The 14,288-nt window shown below is 47.2% G+C and overlaps 1 protein-coding gene across 2 annotated transcripts in view; it reads left to right on the top strand.

Moving 5' to 3' along the window:
- The window catches only part of LOC126535436 (phospholipase A1-like), a 122,475-nt gene that overhangs the window by 66,422 nt on the left and 41,765 nt on the right, over window positions 1-14,288 (top strand). For both annotated transcript variants that reach the window (XM_055073126.2, XM_055073125.2), the window contains exon 4: window positions 11,360-11,659. In XM_055073126.2, coding sequence (XP_054929101.1) covers window positions 11,360-11,659 — 300 coding nt within the window. The remainder of the gene's footprint in view (window positions 1-11,359; window positions 11,660-14,288) is intronic.

Below are 14,288 nucleotides of genomic sequence, written 5' to 3'. Positions count from 1 at the left end.
GCACAGATACAGTATGATGTGCAGCCCTCATCGTATTTGCCGTACCACCAGCCTCTTTCCTCTTCTCATCCCACCTCTGTTGTTCCCCAAACCCCTTCCCCAGCGTGGAGTAGCAGGCTAGAGGCACTTCACTCCGGCCGACCTCTACACCTTTCTGCCATTAAACATTATCTCTCTTGACCGCTTTAGATTTACTATAAGATTTAATTCAGAAAATTGTGATATCATTTTTTATTGCTGTGTTAGAGTTGTACATGTTGTAGTGTCGTTTTCTGAAAATTTTATTTTTGCCAATTTTTATTAAAAGTCTGATCAACTTAATCAAAAAATTGAAATCTAACATTAAATAGATTTTATGTTATTCTTTTAAATACTACAAACCTTGTGGAATTTGGTGCAGTGGTTGCGGAAAACGAGTCCTCCTTTTACATGTATTTAGATAAGAGCACCCGAGCTCAAACTTCCTCTTGAGCGCTGAACTCTTCTTTTAAGGTGTAAAATTTCTCTTGATATCCAGGGAGTAACTTCCGATATTCGCTTATTTTTTCTCGGAATAAGAACCTTGAGGCAGTGATTGGCATTCTTTTTAAACCTGTCCCGAAGTACGGCAATATCATGCCTTCAAAAATTGTCAAGGCATATTTCAATCAATCAATCAGTTTATTTCACCAGAAAATTCTGGATGCTCTTCAGGGCTAAAAGCTGCTCTAGGCAGCTTGACTGAGTCCCTGAAGACCCTTACATCGGCAGTATACGACGTTCACAGCACATATATGCATATCGTATCATAATTTTAACATGTGTCATACTGTAACAAAGTTTACGTAAGGATCACTTGAAGTTAACATACAGAGCTACAGTAGGATTCGCATCAAACGTTTAATACAGCATAAACATCGTATAAAGACTTTTGACTGCAAGAAATAGAATAAATGTAAATAAAGTTCAGTCTATTTAACAGGTTGCACAAACAATAAAGAGTACAAATAGCACTGATAACAGACATCGCGCAACAATGACAAACCAAAACAGAATGCAATAAGTACAGGATAGGCAAAAGCCACGCAAACAAGACACATGCACGCCATTTGCAAGGATAACTATTTGGCAGCTATTTACAACATTGATGTGAAGAACTGGCATAGCTGCCGTTGTCTAGCAGTAGTTCAGGGAATTCGTTTACAATGAATGGTAAATTGAAGTGGAGTGCCTGTGAGTTGTAGGTGGTCCGGTAACGAGGAACAGACCATGTTAAGGTATGTCGCGTACGCCTATCAGGGCAATTAGGTGTTAGGTATGATATAGTTACAAGGAATCCTTTGTAAGTGTTATAATTATTTCAAGGTAATCTTTCAATTTTTTTTTATTTTTTTTAATTTAATTTTAATTTAAGTGTGTAATTATTTCAAGTAATTGCCGTGTTACTAACTTGGCACGAGTTTAACGCGCATGTGAAATATAGGAGTTCACGGTCAGAAATGCCAAGATCAAGGGAGCCAGAAAAATTTTCAACAAATCGACTTACAATAAACAAGATCATGAAACGTTGCCGACGTGCTTTGAATGCGTGTCGGATGTTTGACAGCCTACTGAAAGCTATGATAAAGCATAATATTGCGTAGGCAGTTCTAGTGCAAGTTAGACTCGGTGAAGGAAAAAGAACGTTCTGCAATCAATATCTGGGAGATAAAAATCCCTTATAATCAGAGCATTATCACTTGTAAACGATGAAATATGTCCACAGAGATCACAAACAATTGCGCAGTTGAGTCAGTGGCGCGATAAATCGCGAGCAATAAAAATGATTTACCCCAGCAAGAAAGTTTCAATGTAACAGTTTCTAGGTTGCTGGCTTGTGTAAAATAACAGTAGTTATGTTTTTAACCAAAATTCCTACCCCGCCTATCACCTATCTCAATGACCTATCTCGACGATAAGCCGGATAAGACGGGGGAAAAGATGTGTCATCGATGCTGTCATGCAGCAACGTTTCGGTTAACCCAACTAAATGCGGCATGTATCTCAAGATGACCGATTCAAGTTTCTCAGAGTTCTTAACAAGGCTACGAGCATTAATGTTTCTAGCTCGTAATTCTTTAACTGCAACATTAGTTGTTCAGTCGTTCTTTAAGGTTCCTTGACCACCACGAATTTCCTTTCCCGAGTTTTTTTTGTTCATCCCAAATTAAGAACTTAATATACACTTGCAGTTTGTCATTATTGAAGCTGACTTTCTTTCCCTGCTCCTTCTGAGCTTTTGCGCGGTTCAATACAAGTCTTCGGTTCCTCGGAGTACTGCGAAAGCTCATTCCGGACCGATATTCTGGTGTTTTTTTTTAGTTTCTAAACGTTTTTGAACAGAAACTGCTTTTCATTAAAATCCCCGAAATGAATTATCATCGCGACAGTGTCATAGAATCGTCGTCTTGCCTCCATGATCATGGGGTACCTCGGCAAGCGAGTGCTATAGCGATGTGTGACGATATTTGAGTATGTTGCATAATGCCGAAGCAGTGAAAGTCTCAGAATAAACACAAAGCGTGTTAAAGATACAAAAAGTTCGGGTGTATCGTCCGTTTCTACATTGCTCGATTGCTGTACGCATTACTATCGACAGTGACCGTTACATGAGTTATGCCGTAATTTTTTTGTTTAGGAGGTCGGGTCAGTCGGACAGCAATTTTAGATATCGCTGACAGTTTTCCAAGAAGCTATTATAACACTGACTGCGATCTGTCTGTACAGTCGCGCCAGTCCACCTATAGATTAGGCTGTGTTTGTATTATTTGTTTTGAACACATATACACATACACACAGGTATCAGGAAAGGGAAAGCGGGGAGCAGGCTGGCAACTGCCACCGGAAGGGGCACAACGCCTGCCTACTCTTCTGAAAGGACGTGACAGCAACACAGAAATGGACCTTAGTGCTGCATTGAACTGCCTAAACAATTTGTTTTGACTAACAAAATAGCAAGCAATAGTAGATGATCCCCGAAATCGCAGGCAGCAGAACAAAATAAATCCGTGAAAATAAAGAAATAATTTTCATTTATTGTGTCGGCGTCGTAATCATATTTTCCTAATTATAGCTAGACAAAATATAACACCAACAGAGAGAAAGAAGAGAGGAAGGCTGGAAGATGGAACTAGACTTTGCCCAGCTTATATACCCTACGTGTGGTTACGGGGACAGGGAAGTGAAATATAGAAAGAATACACATGAGTCTGACTCATTCACGCACACTGAGCAAGTGCACGGTACCTACAGTCGGGCACTCAAGTCTGTCGTGTTCATGTACCGCAGAAGAGCATAAAGCGCATTTCTAGATGCTGCACGACTCAATTGAATATCTATGTTAAGTAACCACGTGCAATACATGATCAGTGCTTCCAATGCATTGAGGCCGTTTTCTCTTCATCATCAGCCTGGTTATGCCCACTGCAGGGCAAAGGCCTCTCCCATACTTCTCCGCCTACCCCGGTCATGTACTAATTGTGGCCATGTTGTCCCTGCAAACTTCTTTATCTCATCCGCCCACCTAACTTTCTGCCGCCCTCTGCTACGCTTTCCTTCCCTTGGAATCCATTCCGTAACTCTTAATGACCATCGGTTATCTTCCCTCCTCATTACGTGTCCTGCCCATGCCCATTTCTTCTTCTTCTTCTCGTCTTCTTCTCCCCTCTTCGTCTTCTTCTCCCCTCTTCGTCTCTTCTCCCCTCTCTTACCATACAAGACATTCACGCCTCATACAAGACAAGACATTCACGCCTGTAAAACATCTTCCCGCGCAGACGAAGCCCATCGGGCAAGTCAAAGAGCATCTCGAGCGGTGCAGGGCATCAAGCGGGCAAGATGAGTCACTTCAGTCTTTGAAAAGCGTCGACGATTTGAGAGGAGACGCGCTAGGCGGTACGTCAATTCGCTTATACGGTCTAACCTAAGGTCCAACAGTGCGCCAGTAGTTTTTCGCACAACCCACATTTTCTGGTAGGCGTCCACAACCATACTAAGTCACCTGGACTGTATGTGACGCGTCGGTGTCGGCGGTCATAACGTGCCTTCGAGCAATCTTGTGAAGCAAGTGTGCGCAAATAAGGAAGGCAGCCGGCTTCTTCTGCACGACAGATGGTCTCAGATATGCAGGCATCATTTTGGTTCATAAATGGGAATGGATCATTCAATGGTATAACGTGGCGGCCGAGCGTAAAGGAGAAAGAAGGCTCTGTAGCCGGTAGTTTCCTGCTGGACGGTGTTAAATGCATAAGTAACGAAAGGCAGAACGCTGTCCCAGTTCTTGGGATCCGTCGAGACGTACATGCACAGGATACTCGTCAGAGTTACGTTGGTGCGTTCCGTAAGGCCGTTTGTTTGTGGATGGTACGGCGTAGACTGTTGAAAACTTGAAGATAGACGAATCATCTCTTCAATCACATCTGCAGTAATATGTCGCCAACGATCGCTAATAACGACTTTAGGAGGCCCGTGTCGGAGAATGATTAAACGTAGCAAGAAAACGCACACGTCGGCTGCAGTAGCCGATGGTATTGCAGCCATGTCACAGTAGCGTGTCATGTGGTCAGCGAACACTACGATCCAACGATTTCCTTTAGAAGACCGTGGAAACGGGCCGAGAAGGTCGATGCCGACTTGCTCGAATGGAGCCCTTGGGGCTGGCGCAGGGTGTAGTCTACCAGGAGGAGTACTTGTGGGACGTTTGCGACGTTGACTTTCGTTGCAGCTAGACACGTACTGCCGTGTCGTCTGACGCATATTAGGTCAGTAAAATCTTTCTTGAAGAGGCCAAAGCGTTCTAGCTGCTCCCAAATGACCGGAGATCGGTTGGTCAAGCATATCCCGCAATATGGAAATGCGCAGAATTTTCTAGACCACCAGGAGATATCGTGAGCCTGTGGTAGAGTAGTCCTTGTATAGAAGCCCATTACGCGTGCAAAAACGATTGGCTGTTGATTTCTGTTTGGCAGCAAGTATTTGTTTCAAACTGTCGTCCCATTGCTACACGTTCCTAAAGGTATTGAAATTAGGAAATGTGGGCTCCAAGGATACGATGTAGTGGTCAAAGTTGTCCGCGTCACATCCCGCCATGGCAAGCGGTAGCCGCGACAGGCAGTCGGCGTCGGCGTGCCGTCGAGCGCTTTTATAGGAAACGGTAAAGTCGTACTCTGTATACAGAGTGTCCAACGCGCAAGCCTACCAGATGTATCACGCAGATTGACGAGCCAGTACGAAGAGTGATGGTCTGTGACAATGATGAAAGGGCGTCCGCCCAGGTATGACCGAAAGCACTGTACTGGGAAAATCAGCGCGAGATATTCCTGTTCCATGACGGTGTAATTGCGTTCGGGCTTGCATAGGGAGCGACTAACGTACGCTACGACGTGTTTTTTGGTGTCGAAGCATTGAATAGGAGCAGCGCCGACACCAGTACTGGTAGCATCTGTGTGCAGTTCTGTGGGAGCCAAGGGGTCGAAGTATTCCAGAACAAGATGGGACGTCAAATGGAAGTTCAGTTCACGAAATGCACACGAACATTCTGGGGTGCAGTCAAAGTGAACACCTTCCTCAAGGAGACACGTCAGCGGATGCGTGATGTGGGCGATTCCGGGAATAAACCGACGGAAGTATGAGGCCCAAGAAGCTTCGCAGCTCTTTTACTGAGCGAGGTCGCTGAAAGGCTTCGACCGCAGCCATTTTGGATAGATCAGGTCTTATGCCCTCTTTGTCCGCTAGGTGGCCTTGAACTACTTTTTGGCCTTCTCAAAAGCAACATGTCTTGGAAATTAGTACCAAGCGTGCTTTGCCTAGGCGCTCTAGTACAAAACTGAGGCGAGCGTTGTGTTGACTAAACGTGTGTCCAAAAATTACGACATCATCTTGATAACACATGCAGACTTCTCACTTCAAATCGCGAAGAATGTTGTCCATGAAGCGCTCAATAGTTCCAGGCGCGTTACGCAGCCCGAAAGGCATCACATTAAATTCGAAAAGTTCGTGTAGTGTAACGAATGGCGTTTTTTGCTTGTCTGCCTCGTGCAACGGAATCTGCCAGTATCCGGACCGCAAGTCTACAATCGAAAAGTATGAGGCCGAAGAAAGACAATCTATAGCATCATCAATTCGTAGCAAAGGGTATCCGTCTTTCTTGGTAACGGCGTTGAGGTGGCGGTAATCAACGCGAAATCGCGATGTGCCATCTTTCTTTCTGACGACAATTGCTGTAGCTGCTCACGAAATACTCTACCCTTGGATAACTTCTTTCTTTAGCATGTCAAGGACTTGGTCATTGATGACCTTCAACTCCGGTATGGCTTTTGCAGAGGCTGGTGAGGTCCCGTGTCTATGCGATGCTGTACACGAGAAGGGGGAAAGGATGGCGGAGCCTCTTGCTGGGAATAGTCAAACACTGCAAAATGTTTTCGTATAATATTTGCCAATTTTTGACGTTGGTTAGTACTGAGCGATTTGTTTATCGTTGCCTTCATGGAAGTGTCCGTGGCACATGCGTCCGAATGGGGCTCATCCTTGGTATCGGGGGCTTCTGCGAGGATGGCGAGCGCCACTACTTGATGTTAAAAAATAGCCGCAAGTTTCAAACAATCCGATAGTATTGTGGGTTCACTTGAGCAGTTTATCGTCCATAAGACATTGCGCCCGTCGATGACCGACAGCGAAAAATAGGGCACTAGAACACTCTTTTTAATGCAACTAAGGTGGACGGGCTCTGCGGTAGCGTCAAATGTTCTCTCGGTTGCAGGGGAGCAGGCGATTGGGACACATTTGGCAGAGAACGGCGGTACGACGGTATCTGCGGCACACAAAAGGCACTTTCGTAACACGGCGGGTGTTCCACAAATACGTCCGAATGGCTCGAATCTACAGTAATTTCTCTCGTTCCGCAATCGCCATTGGCACCACACAGCTCAGGAAATCGAGGCCCAGAATTACGTCATGCGAAGCATGAGGTAAAAGTACGAACTCCGCGTTAAACATTTCACAAGTTAAGCTTACTGCTGCAGCGCACACACCTACAGGGTACAATAGTTCTCCCCTCACTCCACGAAACACATGCGTAACTCATTACGGAAACGCTCGCTCCAGTGTCCACTAAGGCCATTCTTGAGACGCCGTTTACACGTACATAAACATTATTTTCAACATGCAAATTGGCGGAGGTATTTCTGTCATAACCGAAGACTCTTCATCGCCCTCACCTCCGACGGCCGCGCTAGCTAGTTTTCCGGCGAAGGCGATGGGTAGCGGCGCCGCGGTGATGGTGACTGGCTTACGTGAGGGGCCGGCGATGGTGTCAAGCTCCTATCGGAGGCTAGTGAACGGATCCGCATCGTTCACAGGGTCTCGTTGGACATACTGCTTGGATATGTGTACGCACGGTCAACGCGTTGCTATCCAGATATTGTTGATTGGTCGTACCTCGGCGGCTGGCGGCGTTGTGGGGCTACGTTGCAGTACCTGGCGATGTGGCACTTGATACCACAGTTGTAGCACAAGGGCAGAGGATGCTCGACGAAATGCCACTCAAAGCGCTCAGCCGGCAGAGGTCATCGAACTGGGTACATCACCTCAGAACGCTGAACAGAAGCCGTGCGCCTCTGTGCATCAGGGCTGGGGTGAAAGCGCTGCCCAATCGCTGTTCTGACAGATACGTCTCCGGGTGTGGCCACGTCGTCCAAGCCACATCGGCGTCTGTGACACACAGTGGGCGGCAAAGTAACGCATGGTGCTGCGGGCGCTGAGTGATACACTGGGTACGTAGCCGGTCATTGAACTGTGTTGCGCACTAGTTCATTGTGTCGCCGTAGTTCTTCCCGTACTATTTCCCGAATAGTAGAGGCAAGGTCAGTGGACGGACTCGTATCGACGCTGGCGATGGTTGACACGTTTGCTAGCAGTCTAAATTTGGCTGCAATACGACGTGTCATCAATGTATCAAATGTACGGCAGTTACGCAAGACATCTGAGACGGGCGTGAGGTCTTCTCCACCTATCAGAAAATTGTAGACATTTTCTGCGATGCCTTTCACAAGATGTTCGACTCGGTCTTCCTCAGACATCCGCGAGTTTACGATGTTGCACCAATTGTTGTATTTCTTCAATATAGGTAATACATGTCACTGTCGCAGCTTGAGCTCTTTGGGCAAGTGTTCTCTCCGCACGTTTCCTTTCGGCATCAGAGTCACCAAAACATTTTCCTCTTTCATAAACAAAGAGTTCCCATGCCATTAAGGACCCGTCCTGATTCTCGAACCACATCAGTCCGGTTTCTCTCAAAAGTAAGACGACGTTGTCAAGCTTCGTGATCGAGTTCCAGTGGTTACGTCGGTTCACCCGATTGTATTGCGTAAGCCACTCGTCCACGTCTTCGCCCGCTCTTCCCGCGAACGAGCATGGTTCGAGTAATAGTGTGCGCAGCAGCTGGCGTTGACCTTTCCGCGATTGCAACTGGTTCCGGGTTTGGTCCTTCGTTCTGTGGCATGATGACTGTTGTCGGCGAAAGACTGGTTAGGCGGCGGCTCTGGTGAAGTTCAAGCGGTTGCGACTCCGTAGCACGGCGACGTCGTGTACCCCACACCTGCCCCACTCTGTTAAGGGCTACTCTCTGCGTAGAAAGGAGTTATTGGGACGCAACGACTAAGCACGCAGCCATTCTCTGAATGGCTTTCCGCTCTCATTGGTTTTCTCGCGACTTATCGTTTTCGCTTGCCGCGCGTTTTCGTGACGGGCGACAACAATAGCATGAATTTCCCACTGCTTATACACCCATATATGTTAGTCCAATTATTTCTATTTCTTCAGTTTAAACATTTTGCCTTCCGATGTAGCCCTTGTGGTGGAACTGTCAAGACTCAGAGTCATTGGTCCGGTCTGCACTAGTGTTCCACTACAAATGAATGAGCTTACGGTACTCTTCGTCCATGTAAAGAGATACCACGTTTTTTACATAGAATGCCACTCGATACCGGTCCTTTTCAGAACGTTTCTTGAGAACCAATGCAGTGGTTAACAAATCTATTGGCTGACCATCATCTTCGCACTGCACTTCGCGAGCGCCGCAGTGTTCATGGCAGAACAAAAAGGGGGCAGAAAGTGCTACAAGCGTGCAAAAGCCTCCTTATATTGCAGCACACGACACAACTAGCTAACGGCAGATGCAACCAAGCAAGGCAAGTGCTCGATCGTCCCGCTCTTTGGACTGCCGGGAACCAATTGGGACTTCTGATCATCGTGGTAACATTGCGTCCTGTCACCAAGGAGTCATGCGGCCGTCAGTCGGCTTGTAAATCGGAGAACCCTATTTTGTCATAGTTCTCTATTGCTTCGTCATAGATCAGGACGCGTGCAACAGATAGAATACAGTACAGCCGCCGGTGGTGCACTGCACAGAAATAATAAACCATGCCAGAACTTAGTCACGCTATGCTTTGCCATACTTAGAAGCATAACATTTTTGGTCAGGGGGTTGTCATACTACACAAGTGTATAAAGTCAGCTATCAAATGTTCTCACATTAAAGAATTAAAGAAAACATCGCCGACGATTACGATACTGCGTAATGCGAAGTTTGAGCGCAGCTTACATGTGTTTTCATTTCGCGATATATTGGCTGGCGCGGAAAATCTGTCTTGTACGGCATGTTGCAAGCGGAGCGAATTGTCGCCTCGTTAATTGGGCGATTGCGAGAGGAAGCGCATGGGTGATGCGTGGGCGCGATTCACTGCAGCCGCCGCCAAGCTCCGCTCATGCAGCACTTTGTCTCCATACAGACATAGCAGAGTGTGGGTGTAGGCCAGTTGGTTATACATGATTTTCGGAAATTACCGCAACAAACCACGAGACTTGAAGATTTGTTGTGCCTTTCTTCAAGTTTTGTGGTTTCTCGCAGTAGCTTCCTAAAATCAAAATTCATAGAGACGACGCGAGCTACTGTGGCGCCATCTCGTAGCCATTGTCATCGCGAAGCCCTTCTTGCGCGGCACTACTTTCTTTATTCTCCTGCTTTCCCCATACCTCCCTCCTGCCCTTTCCTCCTCGCGACCTCTTGATTCTCGAAGCTTTTTTTCATTCCCCGCTCCGCTCTGCGTTCGCATGGTTACGACGTAGGACGCCGACGCTCGCCTCAGGAAGGAGTGCCTCAAGGCTAAACCCCATTAGCGCGATTTTGTGCGCGACAGCGACGAGCGACGGGTTCGCGCGACGGATCGGGCCGTCGCTTGAACAGATCGCTCGGTTTTGCAAATCTAGAATTCGTCGCTCGTCGCCCGGAAGTGCTATGAGCGACTAGCCAATAGCGCAAAGCCGGAACTGGATGTACATAACTCCAGTACTTCCGATTGTCGCACGGAACGAGCAAACGATTGATTTTTTATAGGTGCAAGGATAAGAACCTACTGCAAGACTTTCAGAAATATTTTATGCTGCTTTTTACAGTAAAATACATCAACTTAAGTTAATAAAGCACGCGTCACGCTAGTTTCGGCGCCTATATTGCTGCTCTCATACCGGCAACACTGGGGAGACGTCGCTCGAAGTCATCGCTCGCATGGGGTGCAACTTGTAGGCGACGAGCGAACGCGACAGCCATCTCCATCGCGTCGCCTGTCGCTGTCGCGTGCAAGATCGCTTGCATGGGGTTTATACTTAAGAGCCGCGCCCTAAAGCAGGGCTCGTGATCCAACTGGGCGGGCGTTCTTGGTAGAGTTATTGCGCCTCAAAGGCGTCCTTGCCATAAAGAGCGCCGATGTGCATGACAACAATTTATTACAGTAAATGGTCAAAGAAAATAATAAGGGGAACTAGTAACATGATGTTAAATTATGGGGTTTTACGTGCCAAAACCACTTTCTGATTATGAGGCACGCCGTAGTGGGGGACTCCGGAAATTTCGACCACCTGGGGTTCTTTAACGTGCACCTAAATCTAAGTACACGGGTGTTTTCGCATTTCGCCCCCATCGAAATGCGGCCGCCGTGGCCGGGATTCGATCCCGCGACCTCGTACTCAGCAGCCTAACACCATAGCCACTGAGCAACCACGGCGGGTTAGTAACACGATCTACTGACAGTAATGACATTCTCAATAGCTTCACTAACTACATTCTGTTCACGCCATTGATTTGAGCGCTGTTGCGAAGTTACGCCAAGAGAATAGCCTGGCCGCTGCTTTCAGTCTTTTATTTTTACAATTTCGACCATCTCCCTTTCCTCTGTTTGCTTTCTGTCGCTCTTGACCATTTTGAAGAAATTAAATGAGGGACTTGATGCAACGCATAAGCAGACCGTGATTTTAAAATTAATTTGTTGACTGTCATGATCTCTTGCAGCCCGACAACGCTACGCGAAAGGTGTGCTACAAACACGTAGGCTGCTTCAACCGCCAGGACTACACGCTCACGCACCCATCGTCTTTCCCGGCCAACCCTACCTTGGCCAAGACTGTGTTCAAATTGTACTCGCGTTCCAAACGTCACCGGTCCGTGCACCTAGACTACCACCCAGATACAAAGTTGGGCGACAAGGACCAATTTAAAATTGAAAAGCTGCTCATATTTCTCGTGCACGGATTCATGGAGAACGGAGCAAACCCCTGGATCACAGCAATCAAAGACGCCTTCTTGGATGAGGTATGTTGAGCCGGCTATTTACCTTCATGCTTTATTTAATCTGAATATGCGGTAAGCCGTAGCATGGTCCGAGCTGTCCGCCAGCTGGGCGACTTGGTATGTGATTATTATCGTGATACCGTGGAGGCCCTTTTATCGTCGTCATTCCAGCATCATGATCTGACTGCCCTGATGCCGTCGTCGTCACGTCTTCTTGCCGACCCAGTGGCCCAAGTTGCCGAATATCTTGGTCCACAAGTGATGTGCTCGGAATCGAGTTGCCGTCGCTGGCGTTGCATCGTGTTCATTCCAGCATTCTCATCCGGCTATGGTCATGCCACCGTCATCACACATCGTCGTCCTACAGTCATCACGCAATTATTATGACACCGCCGTCGTGATGCCGCCGTGGTCATTCCATCGTTGCGAATCCCAAGCTTCTTCATCCGACACTCATGATGCGGTCATAGTCACATGATCGTCATCATACAGGCTTCGTCATACAGCTGTCATCCTGCAAATGCCGTCATGCACTCGTCTTCATCCCTTGTCCTGATAGCGTTGTCATGCCAGCGTTGTCACACCATCGTTGTCAATACCCCACCGTCATAGAGCCATCGTCATTCATTCGTTTTTATAACACTGTCGTGATGCCATCGCGATCGTTACATCGTCGTCGTTTCGTCATTTCGTCGTTCCATCGTTGGGATTTGCGGCGTTTGTTAAAAGCACTAAACATCGCTCTTCAGCCTTCTAGAGCGATACTGCCGACATCACTTGACGGAATCTCGTGCCATGTACTTCGTACCGCGTTTGTGATCAGCGCATCGTAAAGTACGGTGCATCGACGCATCTATCGACTGTGATCGCTACGAACGGCGCTTGCATGCACTTCTGGATCACGTGATGTCTTATTATCACGTGATTCGGTATCGGCTGGCGGAGATCAGCTGCAAAAGGCCCTGTAGACTGTGCTTCGTTTGGATTCGCTGGGTTCGTGAAAAGCGCTAAGCATCGCTCTTTTGCCTTTTACAGGCGATTGTAGGTGTATAGCCTTGTAAATTGTAGCTCAGTACATGCCGCAAATCCCAAACCCAGTATTATTGTATGTGTGTAGTATGGGTGTTGAAAATGCCACATGTCGAGCGCGCATAGGTAGTCGCAGCCAATGACTACTGCGTAGTAGTGAAAGGCTTCATTTTCATACAGATGCTGATTTCTTTGCTACGCGGTGCCCGAGAGGGGGGCTGATTGCTCTTATGTTTTCTGTAGGTCATGTCCTAATCTGTTGCAGTGACACTGAAGTTATTCCCGGCCCTGGCAACATAGATGAGGTTTTTCATGCCCTGAAGGATGCGGAATGTGCGCGTGAAAATTTTCAAAAAGAAATCAGTAATAATATCAAAGAGATTTTGTTTGGAATAACTGATTTCAATAAACGCCTTTCAAAAGTGGAAGCTTCGCTACGCTATTCTATATGTAATGCCACAGCTTTATCCGAAGCCAAAAAATGTATAGATGACGTCAAAAACGATATTCCATCGTTTTCCGATAGGCGGCATTCTCAATCGAACATAGTTGAACTAGTTGATCATATCTACAAACGTATGCGCAGAAAAACTAATTATATTCAAAGACTTGCCTGAGGCAGAAAAAGAGGTCTACGAGGCTTCTGAAGTCGTCATTGCAAACTTCTCCAGACATCACCTTCGCCTTGAGGTAACGGATATTGAACGTGCACATCGCATTGGGTCTCGCAAGCAAGGGCAGCACTGCTCAGTGATGGGGAAGTTCCTGAATTATAAGACAAAATGAAGTATTGCGGCTTCCTACGAGCTAAAAAAATGAAATCATTACCGGTTTGGATAGATGAAGACTTTTCACCTCGAATACTGTTCTTGTGCAAGCATGCGCACGAACACCGGTCCCGGACTGAGGGCCGGTGCCACTGTGAGGCCACCCAAGCCTTCTTTCATGCAAGCGAACCATGCCTAACCGAAGCGCAGTCATTTCCGGCTGTCTAATCGACAGAAGCATCAACGCCGGCACGCCTTAAAAGTAGCTGGAATAACTGGCGCCTCTTCAGTGGGAATGGAAGCACTGCAGCCGGCAACATGCTTAAAACACATTTTTTGTTTTTGGATCGAGGTGAGCACAGCGTAGAGGTAGAACACCGCCTCGCGTGCAAGAGGACCGTGGTTCGAATCCCAGTGCCACGCAATTTTCTACCGGATTAAAAAAAAATTCGCGTGTTGATAAAATTGCAAAAAGCAGGCGTGGAGTGTGGCCTGAGCCCGGTGGCCCGAACCGGTAACACACTCCCTCACCAGAGCAGGATTGGCCACCCTGGTGCAGTACTTGCCCACAACCTCCTATATGAACACCATCAAACCCCGGCCCTCAGTGCCCAGCAGCTGCGAAGCAACTAACCACGGCGGCTGCCAGACTTGCGACGCAGCAGAGGGTGCTAAGAATCCCTGGCTCCGGACAGGCCGCCATTGGAATCTCAACCTGGCAACGTTTAACGCTAGAACATTAACCAGTGAGGTGAGTCTAGCACTGCTATTGGAGGAATTAGAGGGCAGAAAATGGGATATAATAGGGGTCAGTGAAGTTAGGAGGACGAAAGAAGCATATCATCATCAGCAGT

Source organism: Dermacentor andersoni, chromosome 7, assembly GCF_023375885.2.
Source record: "Dermacentor andersoni chromosome 7, qqDerAnde1_hic_scaffold, whole genome shotgun sequence".
In the NCBI taxonomy this organism is placed as follows: Eukaryota; Metazoa; Arthropoda; class Arachnida; order Ixodida; family Ixodidae; genus Dermacentor; species Dermacentor andersoni.
This window is presented reverse-complemented; position numbering and strand designations above follow the sequence as displayed.